This window comes from Motacilla alba, chromosome 4, assembly GCF_015832195.1.
Source record: "Motacilla alba alba isolate MOTALB_02 chromosome 4, Motacilla_alba_V1.0_pri, whole genome shotgun sequence".
NCBI classification, from domain to species: Eukaryota; Metazoa; Chordata; class Aves; order Passeriformes; family Motacillidae; genus Motacilla; species Motacilla alba.
In genome coordinates, this window is record NC_052019.1 from 42437265 (window position 1) to 42460841 (window position 23577).

The following is a 23577-nucleotide window of genomic DNA, read 5'->3' on the forward strand; positions in this document are numbered from 1 at the left end:
ACAGAAGTGTGAATAGATACACATTTATAAAAGCACATACACACACATATATACATGAAGACGTATAAATATAGCAACAGAAAATACACACAAATTTTGCTATTTTTCAAATACTTAGCCCATATGCCAAGGCTTTAGTATTTCACCACAAAATAATTGCATGTCTAAAATTTAATCAAGATCTAGATTTTCCTGTACTTAAACTCCAGCAAAACAAGCAACAGGGAACATGAAAATGTTGAGTTAGAGAAACCTAACTTAATCGCCTCAGAGACATTTTCAGGTTCCCATAAGAAACTCTAAAACACAAGAAATCCAAACACTCAGAGTGGGACTGACTACCTTAATGTAAACATGTGTATCTACCTGCTTGTCTAGACTCCCTTTGTAATCAGTGGAGAGCAATATGGTAATTCCAGGAGATACCTCACACTGAAGTAGAGAGATGAACTGCCTCTTATCCCTGTGATTTTCTTCACCGACTACAAAGGAAGGTAAGCAGAGCTGTCAGACTTGCATGGCCCTGTGATTACATGAATATGCTCTGCAAAGTAGAAGAGCAAAACTTAAAACTGAGCCAGTCTGCAACACCATCTAGCCCACACATTAGAAACACAGTGTAACATCCAAAATTAGAAGGCTTCAGGTATTTCTGCGGGTAGGTAGAAAGGAAAGTGGAGGTGATAATGAAGAGAAAAACAAGCATTCCCAGGAAGAAATGGACACAGGGAAATATTAATTGAAGACCATGGCTTTTAATGTCATTTGAAAATTACAATGGCATTGTTAGAGACCAGTTGGGGATAGTGGTAACAAGAGTAAAAAGTACAGAAACACCCCGCACTCAGCAAAATGTACTTAGAAAAGTATAACAAGTCCAACACGGTTTCCAAATGTCATGGTTATTGGCAGGGACTTTTAAAGACCAGAGCGTCTAATCACTGAAAAGTCTAAAACAGGTCTTTTCCAGCTGCTAAAATGACAATTATCTCTATATAAAACAAAGCCAGTCGCAGTTATGCAGAAAAATAAGAAAGAGAAGATTCTTAGCAGCAAGAAAGTGATATACAGCCTTTTGTGGAAATATGTTGAAATCAGGACTGCTGAATTCTATGACTTCAAGGCACCTTTCAAGTTTTCCCAAAACATCTGCTGCTGCTCTTCACCAGCAGGCCACTCCAGGTAGGTCTTTGTGTTCATGACCTTCCGCAGCTTGCAGAACCTCTTGGGAATGGCTTTGCTCTGGATGGGCTCCAGGAGGATGAGAATCGCCGCATCGTTGTTCTCATCAAAGAGGCGGAAATGCGAGAAGTCCAGCTCGTACTTGCACCACTCGCTCTGCACAAAGTGCTCGGACAGCACAAAGAGCGTTTTGCGGCTCTTCTCAATGGAGTCGATGATGTTGTCCACGATCCACTTCCCCGGCACAAAGTCCCGCTTGTGCAGGCAGAGCCGGAAGGGAGGGCAGGCCTGCTCCAGCTCCCGCACCATGGTGTTCTCCACCCAGTCGGAGTCGTTCTCGCTGTAGGAGACAAAAGCGTCGTAGCAGACGTCCTTCGGCGGGGCGCGCTTGGGCTTCCGCTTGGCTTGCAGCCAGGCCCATGTCATCCGCAGGTACCAGACCACGTGGTACTTGTAGCCGACGGCCACCAGCAGCAGGATGACCAGGAACACCAGGACGCAGATCAACGACACCACCAGGGACCTGTGGCACTCCATCAGGGAGAGGTGCACAGAGCCAACCTGCGCCCCTCTCACCGCCAGCGGAGAGTCACACACGTACTGGTCCGGCCACCCCACCAGCACTTGGGTTAGCCCGGCCTCGTGGTGGATGAAGGAGAGGAACTCACAGGAGCAGATGAAGTTGTTGTCACTGGCATCCAGCAGCTCCATTCTCCTGAAGGACTCCAACTCCTCCTTGAAGAAACTGTTCAGCTTGTTTCTTCTGACGGACAAGGACACTAAGCTTGGGATGGGTGCGGCACCTGGCAGCGTCTTCAGCTGGTTTCTTGTGAGGTACAGCTCTTTCAGAAATGGGAGCTGCAGTCCAAACTCCTTCAGGTTGTTTCCACTGACATCCAAAACCTCTAGCGTTTGAGGAATGCAGGTTGTTACTTTAGGAATTTGAGTGCTGGACAGGTTTAAATATTTCAGGAGTTTTGGCCATTCACACGCATCTGGAATCTCACCAAAATTATTTTGGCTAATATCAAGATTACTCAATTTTGGTAGACGAGATGTATACTCTGCAGTCTCTTTCAGAGATTTTAGAGAGTTCTGACTTAGATTTAGAGTTTGCAATGAAGGCCAGGAATGTTCACAGATTGTCTCATCTAAACGCTTATTTACAAGCAAATTATCATGAAAGTCCAGATAGAGAAGTGATGAAAAATGTCTTGCAAGATTGCATGGTACCATGAAAACATTAGAGCTTGCAATAGTGAGTCTTTTTAGTTTGTTTATTTGTGACTCCATGCCTTGCAGGTCAAAAAACAAATGAAAATTCTGAATCATTGCCTTTATAATTGTTATGGTTTCAACAAAACTTTGCCCACTCCTTGCAATTTCTTTAGTGTTCCATATTCCCTGCCCCTCAAGCACACAATTAATTGCCTCTAACTCTTTTAAAGAGGTGATTTCCTTCAGTGACACTATTGTTCGGCTAATAGTTTGGTCTGTGCAGAAAGCTTCTTTAAATGTAAGTTTTTGTATCCTAAAAGGACGTGTAGAATTCTGCACCAAGCTTTTTTTTTCAACCGGTAATTTGATTTCTGTCACTTCCAGCCAAGTGACAGAGTGCACAAGGTCCCTAACAATTTCTGAGAATATGTTACTATTTCTTAGGTTTATGATCATGTGATTGATCTGCTTAATTGATTTCAAACTTCCCTGCTCATACTGACTGAGATTGCTACCATCAATCCACAACTTGTGCAGAAGCTCAATGCCCTCAAAGTTCCCTTGCCTTATCACAGAGAACTGCGGGTTGCCCAGGTAGAGAGAGCTCAGGTTCCTCAGGCTAGAAAAGGGGGAGCTCTGCCCCAGGTCTCTGTAGGAATTGCCTTGAAGATGGAGATGCTGGAGTGAAAAAAGGTGCCCAAACCACACCGGGGACAGGTGAGCCAAGCTGTTATTTGATAAGTCCAAGAGCTCCAGTTTTTCCAGGAACTGAAATGCATCCTCATCTATCGAGCTGATTTTGTTGGACTGCAGCAGCAGGACTCTCAGGTTCACAGCCTGCTGCAGGTCCTGGGATTGGATGTGCTTTATCTTGTTGTGGGTCAGGTTTAACACTGTGATTTTGGAAGTAAGCCCAGGGGGAATGAATTCCAAGGCCATGGAGAAGCAGTTGCAAAGCTGACTGGCATCGCATGAAGGACAAGCCTGCTTCAGTGTTAGCTGCTCGGAGAGGCTTGCAGCTAAGACCATGTAGATGGCCAACACTTGCCAGGTGTGTGTAGTTCTTGATATTTGTTTTGCTTGAATGGACATTTTGCTGTAGGAAACAGAAAAAAAGAGAAGGTAGAGTCAAATTTTAATTTTGAACAGCAGCTGAAAACTCTTTAAATCCTGCACTATTTTTTTAGTAATCTCAGATTAAATTTTTTTTTTTAAATGGTATCCTCTGATGTCAGTCTTCCTCTCCTACTTGATCTTCTCAGCCCTGCAACCATGATGTGTTGCTCATCCCTGGAGTACAGCCATATCACTTGTCAAGAGCCCTAAAGGACCATTCTTAGTATCTTGCTTTTCTATAGGCACATTGGCTATGGCTCTCACCTCTTTCATCTCTCACATTATGCTTCCTCTCAGCAAAGAAGCTACAGCTGGATGTTTCGGCTCCAAATCGGGGAAGATGGTTAGATCATCAGTGATCTGAATGAGGGGATCGAGTGCATACTCAGTTTGCAGATAACACCAAGTTGGGTGAGAGTGTTGATCTGCTGTAGGGCAAGGAGGCTCAACAGAGGGATCTGGATTGGATGGATCCATGGCCTAAGGCCAATTGGATGAGACTCATCAGAATGAAGTACCATGTGCTGCACTTGGGTCACAACAACCCCATGCAGCACTAAATGCTGGGGTCAAAGTGGCTGGAAAGCTGCCCAGAAGAAAAGGATCTGGAAGCACTGGTCAACAGGCAGCTGAATATGATCCAGTATATGTCCAGGTGACCAAGAAGGCCAATGGCATCCTGGCCTGTATCAGCAATAGTGTGACTAACAGGACCAGGGCAGTGATTGTCCCCATGTACTCAGCACTGGTGAAGTCACACCTCAAATCCTGTGTTCAGTTTTGGGCCTCTCACTTCAATAAGGACATTGAGGCACTGGAGCCTGTGCAGAGCAGAGCAATGGAGCTGGGAAAGAGTCTAGACTATAAGTCTTAAGAGAACCAGCTGTGGGAGCTATAGTTGTTTAGCCTGGAGAAAATGGAGGCTCAGAGAGGACTTTATCACTCTCTACAACTGCCTGAAATGAGTCTGTAGTCAGTGGGGGTCAGTGTAGTGAGTGGGGGTCAGTCTCTCCTCCCAGGTAACAAGCGATAGGAAAAGTGGAAACAGCTTCAAGTCGCACCAAGGGAAGTTTAGACTGAATGTTAGGAAAAAAAATCACAGAAAGGGCGGTCAAGCACTGGCACAGACTGCCCAGGGAAGTGGTGGAGTTACCATTCCTGGAGGTACTTAAAAGACATGCAGACATGGTGCTTAGGGACATAGTTTAGTGGTAGGCTTGGCAGTATTTGGTTAATGGTTTGACTCAATGGTCTTAAGGGCCTTTTTAAACCAAAATGATTTTGTGATTCTGTGATTACAAACGCTCAAGCCTGTGCAGCATCAGTCTGCCCATTCTGTATGGCTACATGGCAGGCAGAAGCCCAAACAGAGCCTGCTCTCCCTCTCAGCCCTTCCAGAGGGCTTGAGTTTTCCAACAGCACAAACTTTCCCAGAAGAGATCAGGGGTCCCCTGCATGGAGTCTCACCAGCCTCAGGGCCTCTAAAAGCAGAGCTCTTGCCACACCCTTTTGCACACTGTGTAAGCAATTCACATTCCTTACTGGAAAGGCAGAACAACCTGATATGAAATGAAGGCTATCAGACTTTTCTGTAAAACAACACCAGTAATAGATGGGATATAGATGTTACTGTCACCCTATAAACAGTGGATGTAATTAGAACAATACTGATTTTAATGTAAAGAAGGGCTGTGTTTCCTGCCACAGGCGCCAAAAAACACTTCACCAGGTTTGAAATGCAAACAGTTCCAGTAGTGCAGATGAACACTACCAGTAAACCCTGAATAAGCAGAGGTTAAGTACTTACCTAGTGTACTGCATGCTGTGTGTCAGTCTCCTCGTGTGCTGGTCAAGGCATCTGAATGGTCACCTCATACCTGCAAGCACAACAAAAGCTGGAAATTTTTGGCAGGTCTGATGAGGTGACAGTCTCGAAGTGAGAAAATATTTCAGCCTCAAAATATTGTTCTCTTCAAACAAAACTTCATGTTCCCAGTTTCCCAGTGTCCTTTAACTATGCAGCCAGTGAATCGTAGCAGTTTGCGTCTCTTCTCTCTAGTGGTGGCTCCCCTGTGGAAACCATGGCTTCTGAAGAGTCCAGGATTGTCCAGCACGTATGGCTCACCCTTCAAACTCACATTTCAACCAATTCTACCGTTGCTGCTGATTTGGGACACAAAAAATGAGAACATATTGTAGTTGAACTCTCTTCTTTGAAAGATAAAATTAACTGTCAGTCTCTTCTTTTTGTCAGTCAACTCCCATTGGCTGATGCAATCATTTTGCGCAAGTCATTCTTTCACAATCCCTTCCTCCCCATTAAGTGCAGAAATAGTTCCCAGGCAGAACTGCATTAACCTCCCTGTATCTCTGTGTTCAACACCTTTTGTCTGGTAGGCACTGAGGGTTGTTCACTGTGCTGAGAAACAGAACATCGCAGCACAACCAACTTACGTAAGTTCTTTAAAATATTATCAATATAAAAAGTGATGCATGTATTAAGTCTTGGAGTCAAATTGTTTAGTCAAGGAGAGTACTACAGAAACACTCAGCATCCTTTAATTTCCTAGGACATTACAGTCATATGATGTCAACAGAAAATGAATAACAGGAATGATATTCTGTCTGAAGCACAAGACACAGTCTGAAGCAAAGTATCTCTCTGTAAACATCAAAGGCAATTTTGAGAGAGGAGGCTGGATGGCATTCATTTTAACCTGACTGAAGTAATACATGGTTGGTCAAATAGCCAAGTATGCTGTTTGCACAAAGGGGCAGGGAGTCATCCTACCAGCTCTGAAAGGCAAGTCCGTTAAATTCAAACACTAACATTCCTATTGCAGTTACCATTTCTTTTCTGTGTTCAAAAATTGTCACCTTTTGCCGCCCTCTTGCACCAAGAAGTACCTGCCTGAGAGCAGACAGATGGACTGATTCCTTCCACTTGTCAGAGGGCCCACAGCAGCATCTGTGTGATCAAGGGTGGCAAAGCCCACAGAGAGCCCAAATGCACCTCATGGCAACGTTCAGTCACACTGCACTGACAATAGCATTGCACATTAGGTTAAGAGAAAAAGAAATTGGAAGACTGAGATACCCTTGTATTTTCTGTCTACTACAGAGGATAGCTGATAAGCATAAAGCACCCAGTAAAATGAGGGCAAAGCAGCTGTGGGGCAGACAGGAGAAGGAAAATAGTCTTTTAGTAAAAGGATGTCATCAACTTCCCCAAAGCCACCTCTTCCCTCTAGCATCTGAAATGGTTCTTGCTCTTCAATAGGGAAGACTTCCGTTTTCAAAATATTAACTCTGGGTTCAATGAGACTTGTTACTGTATATTTTTGTCTTCAAAACTGCACCTCTCTGATACAGTAAAAATTTAGTTAATTTGGGAAGAGTTTTGGAGAAGAAGACCATGTACATAATTCAGTGTGAAATGGGCACTCTCTTCTATCTGTTACAGCTTCATCACCACACATTTGTGGAGAATTGAGGTACATATCAGATGTTTTTTCAGAAGAAGCCACTTTCTCCTAACATCCAGGCTCAGCCAGCTCTCATCACAGATGGATCTATGCTGGCCAGGTTTCTGGTTTCTCTCAGAAAGAGAGAACTGGTGTGACTATGCCACAGTTCACATACCAAGCAGTCCAGTTCAGCAAGCTGCTTAAAATGCCAAGAAATGTGGGCGATTGTCAGGGTTATCACATTATCCATACTCAGGAAGGTTTGAGGATGTGCAAAAATGCTCTCCACAAGCTGCCCCACACACACAGACAAGATAGCAGCCACCTGCCTCCCAGAGCATTAGCTTCCAAATTGAGGTGCAGCATGGCTCAAAACAACTTCTTTTGAAATCAAAGACTCTAAAGTAGGAGAAAGCTGCTGTCTTTTAAGATGAGAATACTCTTCAACTGGTTTTCCTCCAGAGTAACTGCATGTTTAGCATTGAACAAACGTGCTTTCTCTCCTCTTCCAAGTTTAAGCTATGATTAACCTTCCTCTTTAATACTGTTTAAAACAAGTCACATGCCTTCACCTACACTACATTTTCCTAAGAGAAGCACATTGCTCTGCAACAAAGCTGTGCTTTTGTAACTGCAGATGTTCCAAGCAGAGACACCGCACGAGCCTTCACCAGCAGTAGATGGGGATCAGATAGAGATGTGGTAATAATGTTTGAAGCTGTCTTGCTTTAAATGTTCCCGTTTATCCAACAGCAGCACAAGCAGTACCCAAACATGATGCACTCTTTAAGAACTTCCCGTTCCCAGTCTCACACGGAAGGATCCTGCATTCCCCTGCCCCGCCTCCTTCCTCTCTTTCCTTCTCTATATCAGTGTCCACATTGAGAGCTGCCTGTTGCTTTTCTGCTGAGAAAGGCCAAGTGAGCAGTGCAGAAGGGACCTAACCCACGTCCCAGATCCCTGCCTCAAAGAAAAAGCAGAAGCAGTAGAAAAGGGAGGGAGGAATGAAACTATTGACCAGCCTGTGATGAAAGCAGAAAGCACACTTTCCAAATCTTTGTAAACAGCACAAAACTGCTTCCTCATACTTACCACTGGTAATAGGATCTGCCAGTATGTCAGCTTGGCTGCGGCAGTGTCAGGCAGGCTGAACCTGGGATGCTCTTACCCAAGTGCCCTCAGAAAACGATGGCAAGGAAAAGCCGAAAGTCAAATCTGTCCTTGCAGTCTTTGGAGCAGGAAGTACTTTTCAATTCTATTCCAATTCTATTTCAATTTCTCATGTAATTGAAAGCAGAATGGCTTGGCATCCTTTCATGGTCCTGGGAACAGATTCTTTGCGTGCACTGCTGGTGCCTGTGCTTTAATCTGTCTTGCAGAGCTTCAGGTATTCATCTTCAAGCTACAACAAAAAGGTACACGATAACGAAAAGTAAACCTTTTTAACTTTGTTGTGTTCCATATCAGCTGCTTAATCCCCTGGTTAGATCTTCAGACTGGAAGTTTAAATGCAAAGGACCCAATTACCTTTGTTTTTCTTCTGGGCAATCCTTACCCTGCAGTTGTGGCAGAGCATGATAATGATATAACTGGTTAGTCATTCAGCAGCCAGCCTACAGCACTGCCTCTGCCAAGGAAGCAGAGTAGTGGATTTATTTTTGTCATATCCTTCCTGACGGCTTTCAGTCAGTCAAACACTGATTTTCTACCTTAACTGAGAAGCATCTTGCAAGGAAGTTTGCACGCTAAGACACTAAAGCTTATGGAAAGTTTCATTTTTCTCGAGTAGTTATAACAGTATGACTCAACAAGAGAAAACATGTAATTTCTTCCAAAAAATTTCTGGTGAGTTCTTGACTCCCAAGGAAGTCTTCAACAGGAAACAGCCTACATGCAAGGCAAAGCTGGACAACACAGTTCCTTTCCTACCTTGCCCTTTAGGTACAGTGAAAAAACTTGTTTCTTACAAGGAATACTAGGATATACAGTAAATACATATTTTCCTGTAATACACAGTGGAAAAAAAAGGCAAGTTTTGACACCCTATTGTGAAGACCACTGTGACAAACACACAAAATCCTGTTATCACCACACAGATTTGTTACTCCACGATGAGAACTCTGAGACAACTCACATGGTACGGGGAGCTCAGAGTTCAACCCAAATTTACTTGGGCAGGTAGGCTTCCAGCTTGCTGTTGCCAGAGATCCATCCCCTAAAAAGAGGCATAATCTGTAAATAATATTTTCTGCAATTTTCATAATGTTGATTGGTACAACATGACCAATGTACAAAGCTGGTTCTTAAGCTTTTTTAGAGGTCTTCAGGAAAGACTTCTGTGTAGCGCTCTGAAGGACCACTCACACAGTGTTTTGAGCTAACTTTTTTCTTTGCTCTACATCTATCTCACTCTTTTGTGTTGTTCAGTTTGCTTTGCTGTATCCTAGGCTGTTTGACCTAGAGGTCATCTAATGGGCTTCCCAGAATGGTGTTTGGACACCGTATTTCCAGTTTTTGGAAGCCATATTTTTTTGGAAGCCATATTTCCAGTTTTTAAAAGAAGAGGTGCCATTCCTGTTTCCAAACAAAGATTTTGCAGGATTTTGGAGAGAGCCAGAAACACTTCTGCCTATGGGCTCCTAGCACAAGTTGCAATACCAGGAGGGCAGGGTCGGGAACAGAGAGGAATGGGATCTCTTATGCTCGCTGTTTGGACAGCTTCTGCTTCATTTCATCTCACCAGGAGAGAAAATACCCTGTCACAGCCCACCGGGTGCCCACCGGGTGCACCGGGTGCCATTACTGGCAGGCTGTTGTGAGGAAGTTAGGGTTTAACATCCTGGCACCAGAATTTCCCACAGGGAGGAAAAAAAGCTTTGCTCAGCTCCAAGTAAAAGCTCCTTCAAGAGAGGCTGGGCAAAGGGACATGCTTGTTGGTGCATTCCAGTGTAGGAAGGTCCAGAGGAATGCATGGACATATTTTGTGCTTATGCCTAACTAGTGCTAATAGGCTGGAAAAAGTGTTTTCTTTTTCCCGTTTTGTTTTGGGGATTTTGTTTCTTGGGTTTTTTTTAATGGAAGGGAAACATTCCTGGGAATGGGACCAAGTCATTGCAGAACCAGTTAGAGTTTGTTTCCTATATGGAGGTGGAAAGCACTTTGCTGGGATGCAGAGATACATATTTAACTGCTTGTTATACAATAGAAAAAAATTGTTTTTAACAGTTGGGCAAGAATCTGAGCAGGAAATGAAGCAGATCATTATCATGTACCATAAAAATATCAAGATTTTTGTATTTGTTCCAAAAAAGATAATGCCAGGATGTATTTTGCACAGGTAGTTCAGGCTTTGCATTCAGCTGCTGACTCCCTCTGTATCTGATAACATGAAATATTTTAGACATGACAGTGGATTTCAGAAAGAAAAAACTAGGCAATTCCAAATTTTATTTTTTTTTCTGAGCTATTCAAGACCTCAGAAGTTCTTTCTTCAGTGTATCTACTTTTCTGGATTTATAGCCTATCAGTATGCCACATTTCTTAAAAATACGAAAATATACAAGGTACTACTTCCTAGGGTTTTTCACTCACTGAAAAAAACAACATGTTTTGTGAGTCCCTTGCAGGGATTGTTTCTATTGCCCTCTTTTGCAATTGTATAATTTTTAAACAAACTTTTTAGAAGCTTGACTTCATCTGAGTTGTAAACATGCATGAAAACATAATTTTTACTGAAAATGAAAAGCCTGATCATAAAAAGATGTCAGAAAGTATTTTAAATGTGTGTTTGGTTTCTCATAGGGCCACCAAACCATCTTCAAATAATAAGTTATTTCCAATATTAGACCATTCTCTGACTTTCTGAATTTGAACATGATGGAAAACAGACAGTCCAAGCTGATTTTCAAGTACACATTTAGCTATTTTAATCATTCCTTCTAAACTATCCTCAGATTGCATTTCTTGCTCTTCTGTAAGTTTTCTTGACTGTAACAGTACCAGCTTAGTAATGGCAGATTCAGAAAAGACCATGTAACTTGTGCCTGTGCTTCCAGATGCCTTTTTGTCTCTATTACAGTATCTACAGAAAGAAACACACACCATACCAGATGATCAACCTTAAAACCAAAGTGTTTTCTACTGCTGTGAAGTACCTATATTTACAAGCTTTGAGTTGAATGTTTCTCCAATATCCTGAGTAAGTTACATGATTGTGACAGGAAGAGCATGGCAGTGCTGTGGCAACGCAAATGAGGGTTGTAGCAATGCCAAAAAGACTTGTGTATATCTCAGTAAGTATGGAAAGCATGGTAACTCATGCTTTCAAGTAATTTTTTCTGCATTTCACAGCTTTTGGACAGAAGGGTTGTCAAAGGAAGAGGAATCAGAGAAAATATTGGTAAAAAACCAGCAAACAACAACCAAATTGCATCTCCACAGCTGAAACCACATAGCTCCATAGCTAGATCTACATAGCTCTGAACTACAGGACCAGAATAAGCTGGATGAGAGATAGCCATAAGCTAATAGAATTTGTGTACCTTACATCTGCTTTACCATGGGAAAGAACGTCAAATTAGATGCACTCTCCTACCTTGGATCAATTCCGATTAAAGTCCTTCAACGCTTAACTCACCGTGAAGTTTGCACCTGTGGGGCACAAGAAGATCTTTGTTTCTTTGGGTCTTATTATCCAATGTCTGCCCAACAGACTGGCCACCTGGTTTGTTTTCAGCTTGTAACTTACACTAGTGTCAGCATAAATATTCTTTTCTATTTATAGAAATTATGTTACATTTACACTTCTTTCATGTGCTATTTTTATGACATAATTTAAAATTAATTTCCTGAATGTTCCATGATTAATAGTGTCAACAAATTTCTCTAAAATCTGTTCTTTGGAGTACTTTATTTCTCTGGGGCTCATTCCTTGAACTCTTTGTTCCCAGCTCACATCTGGGACTGAAAGGCCAGGCAGAACATACTGAGATGTACAACCCTCTGTTGAGAGGCATCTTTCTTGGTGATCTCCTGGTGCCTCCATGTTTGCCTCTGACAGTGTCCTGTCTGATATTTGCAAGGCCTTCCAGCTGAACAGAATTTTTCAAGAGTCACTAACAGAAATGCAATGAGTAATAGGAGAAGGGATGGATAAAGTAAAGGTTGGCTGGACTTTTCTCCCCTACTGTTCAGTGGTCTAAATTTTTCTGTAAAAAAAGTATTTCTCATACTTCTCATGATGAAGCACAGCCTGTGAATGAGTTTGGCTTGTTCCCTGTTCCTGCAGGTGGAGAAATCCTGCCTCCAGGCTGGGCAGCCCTTTCTTTTCAGGGGGAACTCAGCAAGGAGCTGGCAAGCTGGTTTGCTGGACAAGAAATCTGTGAGCTCATAACTTCTCACTGAGTAACAAGACAACATTGATACCAAAAACTCAGTCAGGTTGAGTCAGGTCTGCAACTGGATTAAGGGAGAAGGGAACGTTTCCATCCGTTTTGGCTCCTCACGTCGAAACAGTCTGCCATCTGTGAAAGGAGCTGCTTTGTGCTCCCCTCTGCTTTTTACTCTTTGCAGGAAGGCCCCAAATAAATGCCCCATCCCCAAGAATGCCACCAATCATAAAATAATCCCTCTCCAATTGCTCTCCCTGACTCTGCTGGCACAATGACGACTGCACACTCTGCCAGAGTTAACAAGCAGGCACATTAATCCCCTCCCTTGCTAGAGAGTCTTTCCAGACCTGCCTCAGCTTTCTGTCAGTTGCTGTGCATGGAGGGAGGTTTGTTCCAGGATGATTCCTTGCAGGCATATTTGCAGCAGAATGCCAAGTGTGCACCTAATCTGCAACGACTGAAGCCCTTGGAGACGTGGGACCAGCTGTGCCGTGCGGCTGGCTCTTTCATTTGCAATTTTTCATTCGTGTGGTTTACTTTGGCTGCTCGTCTTTGGTAAACATTGTACAACACCGAAACCAGGAAATACCCAAAATAAATAAAGAAATGGATGATGATTAATAGACCTTGCTTTGTCTTTCCAAGGATCTGCCTTACTCAGGCCAAATTCTTGCCATCCAAAGAGGAGTAAAACCTGCCTGGGAGCCTTTCAGGAGTGAAGGACAACTCTAGCAGGGAAGGAAGGAAGGGATGGGGAAGCTGCTGGTCTCGTGCAGCCACATTAGGGCTGGCTCAGCAAGCCTTTGGAAATCACAGGCAGAACAAGAGCCTCATCCAGTTGCCCTGGAGGCATGGGGAAGTGGGAAGCTCACCATGGTGCCTCAGAGCTGGTTTGTCCTAAAAAGCTTGCACTTCCCACTCCAGAGTTCAGCCAGGGATTCTCCTTCCCCTCCAACCTTCGCTTTTTCCTATGACTTCTGGTGTGTAAGAAAACAACTTTGCAGATAAAGCCACACCTTTAGCAGTGCAGGTACTCTGCAATCAGATGAACTCTTAACGCATTTAAAAGGAAAATCAGTGAACCTACTGAAGCACTGCAGGGCTGCCTGTCTGGGAGCGAGGCCTTCCAGGGTGGAAAGTCAGAAGGGCAACAAGATCCTCTAATTCCCTGTCCCCACCCGTGGGGAAGCAGCTGAGAGCTACAATTGCATACATCCAATGTATCTGACACATTTGCAGGTGGCAGGACAAGACTGCTCCTGCACACAGAGGGACTGGCTTTGCCTGGCTCTGGGAAGCTGTAACCTTCTGTTCAAGAGGTCTATGGCAGGAGGAAATCACCGAGACAAGCTGTCACCAGTGCTCCTTTTCCTGCAAAAAAGCAGGACAATAAAGAAATTCAGGGAAGATACACCATGACTGCTCCAGTTCCATAGCAGAGAGAGGGAAATTTTTTTATGTGCGCCATAAACATCTGTAAATGCTGCTACAGCTGAGACACAGAACAGAAGGAGGTGATTCTTCTGGACAAGCTTTCTGAAGGAGCCAGGTGATTAGGAACTGGATTAAACCTTGCAGAAAATGTGAGCGAAGAAGATGTGAGTGAGCGCTTAACCACAGGATACTGTCAGAGATGGATGACATTGTCAGAGCACCAGCTGTGCTGAGACATCCTGAGCATACTCAGAAGCAGACACAGAAATCCAAGAGGAATTATGATATTCAAACTCCAGGGTGTCCAGATACCACTGTCAGTTGAATATGGGACATCCAAGAACTAAATGCTAAATGCTTATGTGTCTAAACAGGCAGCAGGATCTCAAATTTTGACCAAGTCTCTCTATTGCTTGTGGTAGGACTGCTTTCTGATTCTTAAAGCTCTACACCAATGTCACTAACTGTGACTTGCTGATATCTACTATAACCTACACCTACCTACCAAAAGAGAGCTGACATTCTTTCCTTCTCTTTTTGTTTCAGGAGATACATAAAGTCTAATGGGGAAGATGAAATTCAAGGAAAAATATCCCTGCTACAGGCTTTTTGCATAATTTTTTGAGGTGACATTGACATTTAGCTTCATATATAGAGCTTCTGGAAACTCAACTCCAGGCTGTTTTGATGGTGAGTGCAGGGGAAAGGTCCCATTACCAGATCCAGAGATTTCTCAAGTGTGCTTATATTTCCATCTCCACTGCCAAAAATACACTTTTCAATCAGGCTAAGTAAAAGGTTAGACTTTTTAAAAACAACCATTCACATAACACACAAACCAGGGAAACAAAAGAGAGGCCTATGTCCTGGGAAGGCAAGTTTCAGTAAGGTAAAAGGGGCCAAGAGTCCTGGCACACACAGCAGCATTTCCCTCCCCTGGCACAGGGTTTGGCTCTCAGCAAGGCACCAGAGAGAGACAGACTGTAAACTAGTGTGCAGCTCTTGCTCAGAAAACAGAAGCAGCTGTTGTGCAGACAAACTAATCAAAGTCAGCATCTTGCACAAGGGCAAGCATTAGCTCAACTGTAACTCCACACAGTGTGGACTCCAAAAGGTTTATTCCAGCTTGTGACAAATGGCCTCCTCTGCCATCAGAATAATTGTACAACTGGAAAACAGTTTTCAGAATAAATTGGACAGCTGAGGCTAGTTTTTGGAGTTTGTAGCAGCCGGCACACAGCATTTCCACCTGCTGCTAGGCAGTGCTGCAGTTCCCATGGGTTCAGTTATCTTACTCATCATGCATACAACCTGTCTGAGAGACTGTGCTCCAGTGCAGAGCCTGGTTGTGCAAATCTATGTTGGGCGTGCTATGGGCTGCCTTTTGCCTTTATTCTTCTAGGAACTAATACAGATACTCATGAGTAAGCAGACTGATCTAAACAGCAGTAGATGCTAACATACTCAGACACTTAAGGAGATCAGAGAGGCTCCAGAGGCTTCCTACTCCTTCCTCTCAGGAAATGCTTTCTTACCAGGCTCTCTCTCAGATCCCAGACTTGCAGACTTCTCTTAATACCTGCAGCATGTTTGAGGCAACATTGGGTCCACGTAGTAGTCATAAAAATAATAATAAAAAAACCCAACCAGAGCAGTCATTAGGCATTATTCACTGCAGGAGTACAGGGGGGAATTTGAAATTGGCAAGTTCAGTCCCATCACTGAAAGGATTCATTCAGTCTGTCATCTATTGGAACACATGGGTGTGTATGCCTCGCAAGTGCTTTAAAGTTGTTATTTTGATCTTTGCTAAGATAAAACTGTAATATTTTGTAGGCATTTGAGAACGTTAGTTACTGAACTAGTTAAAAACCACTTCACCATTTGGAATTGATGCCATCTGTTTCCTATTTTTATTCATAGAAATCAATACTTAGTTTTTTGAGGACTTGTCTAACAAACTCTCTATATGAACTATAAGTGATGGTCTGCCCAAGACAGCTGAACTTCTGCTTGATGGGTTCACTGATGGGGCTGTTCAATTGATATATGACTATTCAGACAAGAGGAAGCAAGGACAAGGACAGAACAAAGGCCATGTCCTTTAACTCATCCCTCAGATCAACTCTTTAGAAAGAATAATACTGTCTTGGTTAGATTTCAGGTTTCTCTATTACAGGAAATTGCATATGAAGTTCTTGCAACCAAAATCAAACCTGCAGCTTACTGAGCATCAGTCATATCAGCCATTCTGGAAGATGCATCCAGGCTTACATTTTACTAAGGAAACTAATAAAAAAATTAAATATTTCATATTCACTTAAGGATTGTGAAGCATTTGTATCAGCCATTATTTGGTCCTCAACTAACTGTAATTTATCAGCACTTAAACACAATTGTTATTAAAAACTTTTCAAGTAAAAAGAAAGATTCCTTCCTTAAAACAAATCCAAACAAACCCTCCACCACACATATGCAGTTCATCTATAAAAGGCACAAAGCTATCTCTCCTTAATGCTATTGTGAATTGAGGGCAATCACCAGTTGCACATTGCTGTGGGATATCAAACTGGGTCATGAAGTTCAGCTACTACAAGAGAAACTCATACTCTTGCCTGTGAACTTCACTCAGAAGGCAGAAGTACTTACATACAGGAAGGTGTGTCACTGTGAGCTTAGCAGGCTGTCCACCCCTGGGCATTTCCATCAGGTCTTTGTGTCCCAGGTTTCTTCTTACCATCAGGAGTATCCCACCCTGCAAGCCACAGATGGCTCAGGCCCAGGCACGCCAAGCTGTGATGCTCCAGACTGCAATCAAAAGCAAAAGCAAACCCTGCAAGCTGGGAGAGGGAGACCAGCTGCACTTGGTGTGATGTGTGAGTGGTGAAAGTGATAGCAAAGTGTCAGGAGAAAATTGCTCAACCACATCTGTGTTCACCAGAGGGCCGGTGTGGGAAAATCAGACAGCTAGCTGAACCTTGATTAAGCAAAAGACACCTATAGTCTGATTTCTAGCAGCCCTGGAAAGTGCAGTGCATGCCAAGGACAATACAGATGGGAAAACTGAAACTTGGTATGCCAAGTGATTTGGCAAAAGCATGAACTGTACACAGGGCTAACAGGGAGAGCCGGAAATCAAACACAGTGAATGCCCCATGTCCTTAGCCAACAAGAGAGACTGGAAGGTGCCTAATTGAAGGCTAATAACCAAAGGAGGAAGACAATCAGGGATTAAGCAGAGGCTTTTACCAACAGAAGCAGGGCTGGCATCTCCTCTGGTTAACAGTTGCTTGCTTGTCTGCAGAGGGACTGATCGACCTGCAGGCAGCTCTGGAAAGAGCTGATCAATACGAAACTGCTACTGAGCTCCAGAAGCCAGTCACGCCACAGACTGTGGCTTGTGTGACTGAGAAGTGTGGGGGAAGCCAAGGAGGAGCAAGGGCTCCCCATTCTGCTTTGGAAACAGGGCAGCAATGAGATAATTTTCTGTTCCCTCACAAGTGCCATGTGCCCTGTCCAGGACGTACCTGTGCCATCATGAGATGGGCCGGAGGCAGAATGAGCCAGCCTGCCTGCAAGCAGCTTGAGGAACACTGCTGGTATGCCTTTCACATGCCTTTCTTATATGAATGCAGCTGATAAGACAGCAAAGAGCTCCACTGACTCACAGGTCTGAGGAGAGTGGTGGGAATGGTACAGCATTTCCTGACACTTCTGCAAGCGTCCCTTATCGTCTTCAACATCTGGATTGCACTGTTCAGCATTTCCTACACCACACTGCAAATCACCTTTCATCTAATAAGACCGTGTTCAGTGAATGAAGTGAAATATTTTTCTCACTAAATCAGAACCAGCCATGGTAGCAGGTTTCTTGTAAGGCACTGTGCACTGCTGAGCACCCCAGCATTGCATGAGAAGGAGGTTATTTCCACTTTTGAAATAGCTCTGCACTGTTATTGAGTATTATTTCTAATACTGAAATAGCACCTGCTGATGCCCAGCCCAGGGATGGCAGCTCACCTTCCATGTTGTTGTCTCTGAGAGCTGTAGCAGGGTCCAGGCATAGGCTCCCTACAGATCTGGGCTAGCAAAGACATGTGAAAGCATTAGCTTCCTTCACAAACTGTACATCCAGTCAAAATTAAAACCAAATGGCTCCTAGCAAATGGAGCATTTTTCCAGAGTGGTCGGAGAAGAGATCTAGCACATCCTTTCAGCCCATGGGTACAGCAGTCATAACCCAGAGCATGGCAGGGACAGTCATGGGTATGATCTGTTGCCTTCTCAAAATCCCTGCACAAGAGCTGAATTTACTGAAGAGGATGGGGCCTTTTTGGTCACTCATGAGGGTGACATTGTCCTTCCAAGAGACACGTACACGTGTGCTCAGTTGCAAGCCAAGCCTGGCTGCTGGCAATTTAGCTGACAGTGACTAATCATGCTAGATGAGAAGCTAGTGCACAACAGCCAGAGGAGTTCATCTGGCACTAGTTTGTACACTGGGTAGGTCCTGCATTCCAAGCCAGCATGGTCCCTGCGTGTGCAGGTTGCTGGCAGCCTCCAAGCAATAAAATCTGCAGAGAGGGGCAGGGGGCCATGTGGAATCACCCAGACCTCCATCACCTCTAAACAAGGCTGCTAAAAGCCCAAATAGCCCAGGGAGTAACATCCACATACAACCAGGGGGAAAATCCTTCAGAGCAACCCCAGGGGTAGAAGAGGTTTGAGGGATTGTGCTGTTGTTGTTGCTAAAGAACTCAGTAGGAAATTAAGCAGAGCAGAAAAAGTGAGCTGTACAGTGTGTGGCCCACAGATCCAAAGGAGGTGTTTTTGTCAAACTGATGCAGACAGATTTGCAGAGAAACCCACTCGAGAGATGGAGGAAGGAACAGCAAGATTCAGTTTGCAGCAGGCCAGGAGTGCCTATGTCCACACATCAGTAATGAACTGCAGAGGTGGGTGCAAGCCCCCAGGACCTCAGTTGCAAGACCACCTTGTAGGGCTGGGACAACAAATCCTCTCCCATGCTTTGTTCTGTCACTCACTCACAATGGGGCAGAGCAGAGCTCACCCACTGTCTTCCACTCCTGCACACCCTCAGCTTGCAGAGGAAGCATTGCTGGGACTTGCCCAGCAAAGCCTCTTCCTGCGCAGGACCGGGCAACTGCCACAAGCAACACCAGGGACCTCCTTCTCCTGCTGGGACACCAACCTCTGCCAGAAAGGCAGGGTGAGTGTTGCATTGCACAGGGACAGAGTAGGGTCAGGCAGCACAGCAGTCCTGGGGAGACAGTGAGCCTTCACTCCACCCAAGTGTGTTGAAAATAGGACGTGATAAATGCTGTCCTGAGCTTTTTTTCTCCATAGAAGTGGTCAGAGAGACTCAACAACAGGACAGGGCAATCAAAGGCAGAAGCAAAACACGCCCATGGTGACAGGGAAGTGCCACTGTCCACATTTTCCAGTAATTGGTGAAAGAAAAGCAAGTATGTGAAAAGGGCAAAAGCAGGTGGAGGTGACCCAGTGACTAAGAAAAATAAACAATGGGTGTTTCACAGGAATGAAAGGGAAGAAAACAAGTGCCAAAAAGCAACACCCAACCTACCACTGTAAATATCAGCCAGGAGCTCACCTGGTAGGACAGCTCTGGTGGAACCTGTGGTGCTGTGAAGGCCATGACTTCCCAGGAGTCACCAAGGCTTCTCCAGAGGCAGAAAGAAGTTGGGTGGTGGAGCTGCAGGCATTGCCAGCTCTAGTGGAAACCTCCCTTGCTTCCTCCCCTTCCGCTCTCTTCAGAAGATTAAATTAACAGCTCTCCAGTGAGCTCATCTGCCTCCCAGCAATCAGATCTCTCACCTGCCCTCAGAGCCCTTAGGCTCATTCTGCCAGTGCTGGTCCTTGCTCCTTCGAGTAGCTGGAACAGTCCGGCATGCCCAGGTCCAGCTGCAGGAGCTGTAGGACAGATCTGCCAACTGCCACCATACCTGTGACAAATTCAGATGAGCAAGCAATGACGGTGCTCCCCATGTGGGCCTGCCTTGGGGACAGCCCTGTCCCCCCGCAGGTGGCACTTGCAGCTCGGCCTCGCCCATCTGCTGCTCCCATGGAGTTCAAACCAGGACCGGTGGCAGCCACGCTGCTGGGCTCTCCAAATCCTTCCCTGCAGGAGCAAGCTCAGCACTGTACCAGCCCCACCTAACAACAAACAGGGTCCCAGCAGAGCACTGCCCTCTCCTACAGGGAAGCTGCATTGGATGCTCCCCTTCCTGCAGCTCTACAGTGAAACTCTGTGAGGGGCTTGCTGCAGCCTGGCAAGGCTGGGGCAGGAGAATACCCTGCCATAGATTCTGGCTTTGTCCATGCCGCCTCTCAGTACCAACAGACCTCCAGGAAATGTGCCAGAAATATTCTCTGGCTCCATAATGGAAATACTGGCCCAACCAGACAGGCTTGGCCAATATAGCCTGTGAAAATCAAGGACAGTGATAATGTGGTATCCCTAGTTCTCAATACACATATAAGAAGCCACAAACCTGCTGGGAGCAGAAAGCAGGGGTGGCTGTCACTTATTCCCAGTTTTCTTGGGAAAACAGTGAATTCCCAGAGACTATGTAGTGCTCACATGGTGGCAGAAGACAATACTGAATGCTTGGAACTGCACCCACAGGGATTTTCCCCCACTCCATCATCAGCCCTACTAGTGAACTGTGCAAGCTACTGCACTTTTATACTGGTATTTTGGTATTCCCTTTCCAATTTTAAGCATTTCTTCGGTTAACTAAGAACAACTTTTGCTGATGTCTCTTAAAACAGTACCAGTTTCAGAGAGATCAACGAGGCTCCCAACGCTGCTATAGGCACAAAGCAAGAAGTTAGAAATTACTTTGCTCATGACAATGAGATATCTTTAGAGCAGCCTCTCCACTTCACTCCAGCACAATTATAATCACTTTGGTACAAAGCAATTACTTATTTCATCTTTCCCTTTACTGTGGGAGGAATGATTTTTAACTGAGCCCAAACCCACTTGCATTCAAGTGGATTGCTAATTAAGCTACAGATGTCTCCTGATGGCAGCAATTATTTCCAGTAACCTTAATGAGATTGTTACATTCCTTAGTTATTGTTATGAAAAGTTATATGAAAAACTTTGCTTAATACTACGCAGCTCCTGGGGGAATAATTTCTTGATCTGTTCTGGTTTGATTAAAGGGAATTATTGTTTCCTTCCTTAGCAATATTTCTCAAGCTCTTTGTGGCTCTTTCCCCTTGTCTTTTGTTGGCACTTTTAACAAGTCTGATCGAATTTTTCACACAGGTCTTCTTTTCCAAACATTTCTATCTAGTTTTGCTCTCCTTGAATTCTCCAGTGCCTTTGCTTGGTTTACTGCATAATTTTTCCTCTCTTTTCCAGTGATTGACTCTGTTTAGAACATACACTTTACTTACAACAGGGACTCAGTGCCTATCATAACTCTGTGGGGTTTTGAGGTTGTTGTTACAGCTTGTTGGAGATATAAGAAATCCATGTCCTTACACTGGAACTTGAGGAAAAGCCTCTCTTCAGTGCACAGAAAATAAGGATATTCTTGAGACACAGAATGGAATTAACAGAATAAACTAAGACAGCTAAGCACATCATTTCATGTCCTCTCCTCTCTCCTGTGCCTTTTTATCCAAAATCCATGCATGCTATACAACAAGCAATATTATCCAGGGAATAAAGAAGTTCATTCCATTTCAAACCAAAGGATCACTTTTTTTTAAAAAAATTGTATTTATTGGGTTTATACGCCCACTCTATTCCTCCTGAAGTCTCTTACCATAGGCAAGAGGTGCACAGAAAGCATGTCAGTGGTTGCGACTACTTCTCATGGCTTAGTACCATTTTCAGGAGCATCAAAGTTCATAGGAACACGTGAACTTCCCTTCAGAATCACAAGCAATTACGATTACACTCAAGTCAAACAGATTCCTGCCCAGCACAACACATCATGGAAAGCAGCCATAGACCCCCGGTGCTAATTCCTGATCAAGCAATTAAAACACCACAGTTCAGAGAAGCATTCAGTGACGATCCCATTTTTCTGACATTGAAACCAAAGGAAGGCTTTGGAGCACCTCCCACACGAGCAATTAAAGCAGGTAAAGGAGCTTTTGAGGTGTAGGAGCTTTTGAGTTTCCCAACCAGTCCCTGGCCACCTTCTGAGCTAACCTAAACACTCGTGAAGGCATAGCTGGCAGAGTAACTTTCAACAAAGCTTATTTTGCAGGAACTGCTGATTTATTGAAACAAACCTTTTGCGGAAGTGTGCTGTTTTGGCTAAAAGATTTCAAGCCCTGGCATGGCATTTCTGGATGAAACCAGCAAGATAAAGGAGCTGGTCTGATAGCTCAGCAATGAGAGACATTAGCAGGGCCAGAATTTAGGTCTGAGAGCTCAGATGATTGAGTAGCCTTGCATGCAGGCTGTGAACTATTTTGCAGTGCCTTTTCTGCTCTGTCTTTGAATAAAAACAAATAAAAAAAGCCTTGATTTCTTACTGTCAAACAGAGCTCTTGTCTTCCAGTCATTCTGTGAGCAAAAGGCAAGATGAAATTAAGTAGCAAAAAGTACAGAACTTGCTCAAGACTCACAGAATCCTCGAAATAGTGTCTGGACCCTGATGGTCTCCAGTGTGACCTCCCACAAGGAAAAGGACTGCCACCTCCAGTACAGCAGGTCACATGTGGCTTCATTCAGCCATGCCATGAACATGAAGCAGAGATCTGCTCACCTGTTCAGGTACCTGTTCTCCTGCAGCATCACCCTACAAGGGACATCATTCTTCCTCATGTTCAACCTCCCATGTGGCAATCCATGACCACAGCCACTTGCCGTAATGCCTGTGGCCACCACAACAGAATTTGGTTCTGCCGTCTCTATGGCTCTTCTTTAAGCAGTTGTACGAGACTGCTGCTGGATCCACTTTCACTCTCTCTTCAGGCCTGACAAGTGCTCTTGTGCCAAGGACATCTCTGAACCTAAGGGATGTCTCTGCCTCCTTTTGATGTCCAGACACACTCTGCCGTGCAGAGAAAAGGCTCTACAGCAAGGGGAAGCAGAGACATCTTGCATGATAGACTGAGTCCTGGCATGGGTGGCAGCACTTCCTCAGCTACACAGTTTTAGTCTCCTAACATGAGCCAGCACAATATCATTCTGTTTGGGAGAGTGGTGTAAACTCTGCTCTCAAAAGAAACATTTCTTTCACTTCAAGCTTTGGCATTTCAAACAAGTGCAATAAAATGCACTGAAAATGCTACTGCAACGTGAAGGCTAAACACAACACAAAATGCCAGGAGTCACTCACAAGAAAAGTTCTGGAAGAAATGCCCACTCACCCACACTACACAAGCTTAACATTGTCCAAGTGACAGCTTGCAATTTGAAGCCAGATAAACAAGCCACAATTCAGCCTTTTTCCTGCTGCCAGAAGTCTGCACTCACTAACAACTGTATCAGCACTAGAACTGGCACCATTTGGAAACTCTTTGATCTGCATCAACAGGTAGATCCCCAGTTACTATTTGGTACAGATGCTATTACTTATGAGTGTAAGTTTGTACCTACAACTGCTAAACCACTCCTAGTTTATACCACAGAATGTAAACTTCAGAAGAAACATGTGCAGTACAGGTTCATGGATGCTCTTAAGAACTAATACTGTCCTTAATGAGGATAAAAAATTTGAATTTTAAATTTATAGCCTTCACCTGACAATAACAGC

At 44.2% G+C, this 23577-nt stretch overlaps 1 protein-coding gene across 2 annotated transcripts; it reads right to left on the bottom strand.

The window, feature by feature from the left end:
* Positions 1–146: 146 nt before the first annotated feature.
* LOC119700034 (toll-like receptor 2 type-1) lies at positions 147–23476 on the bottom strand. 2 transcript variants are annotated; one of them, XM_038134273.1, is made up of 7 exons: positions 19440–23476; positions 16457–16562; positions 11578–11633; positions 9118–9198; positions 8076–8385; positions 5324–6556; positions 147–3496 (listed from the first exon to the last, which is right to left on the bottom strand). In XM_038134273.1, exons 6-7 carry the CDS (start codon positions 5335–5337, stop codon positions 1111–1113), a joined length of 2400 nt encoding a protein of 799 aa, XP_037990201.1. In that variant the 5' UTR covers positions 5338–6556; positions 8076–8385; positions 9118–9198; positions 11578–11633; positions 16457–16562; positions 19440–23476; the 3' UTR covers positions 147–1110. The 2 variants fall into 2 exon arrangements, with proteins under 2 accessions (XP_037990201.1, XP_037990202.1); XM_038134274.1 differs by lacking the exons at positions 9118–9198; positions 11578–11633; positions 16457–16562; positions 19440–23476 and adding an exon at positions 8511–8580.
* Between the last annotated feature and the right edge of the window lie 101 nt (positions 23477–23577).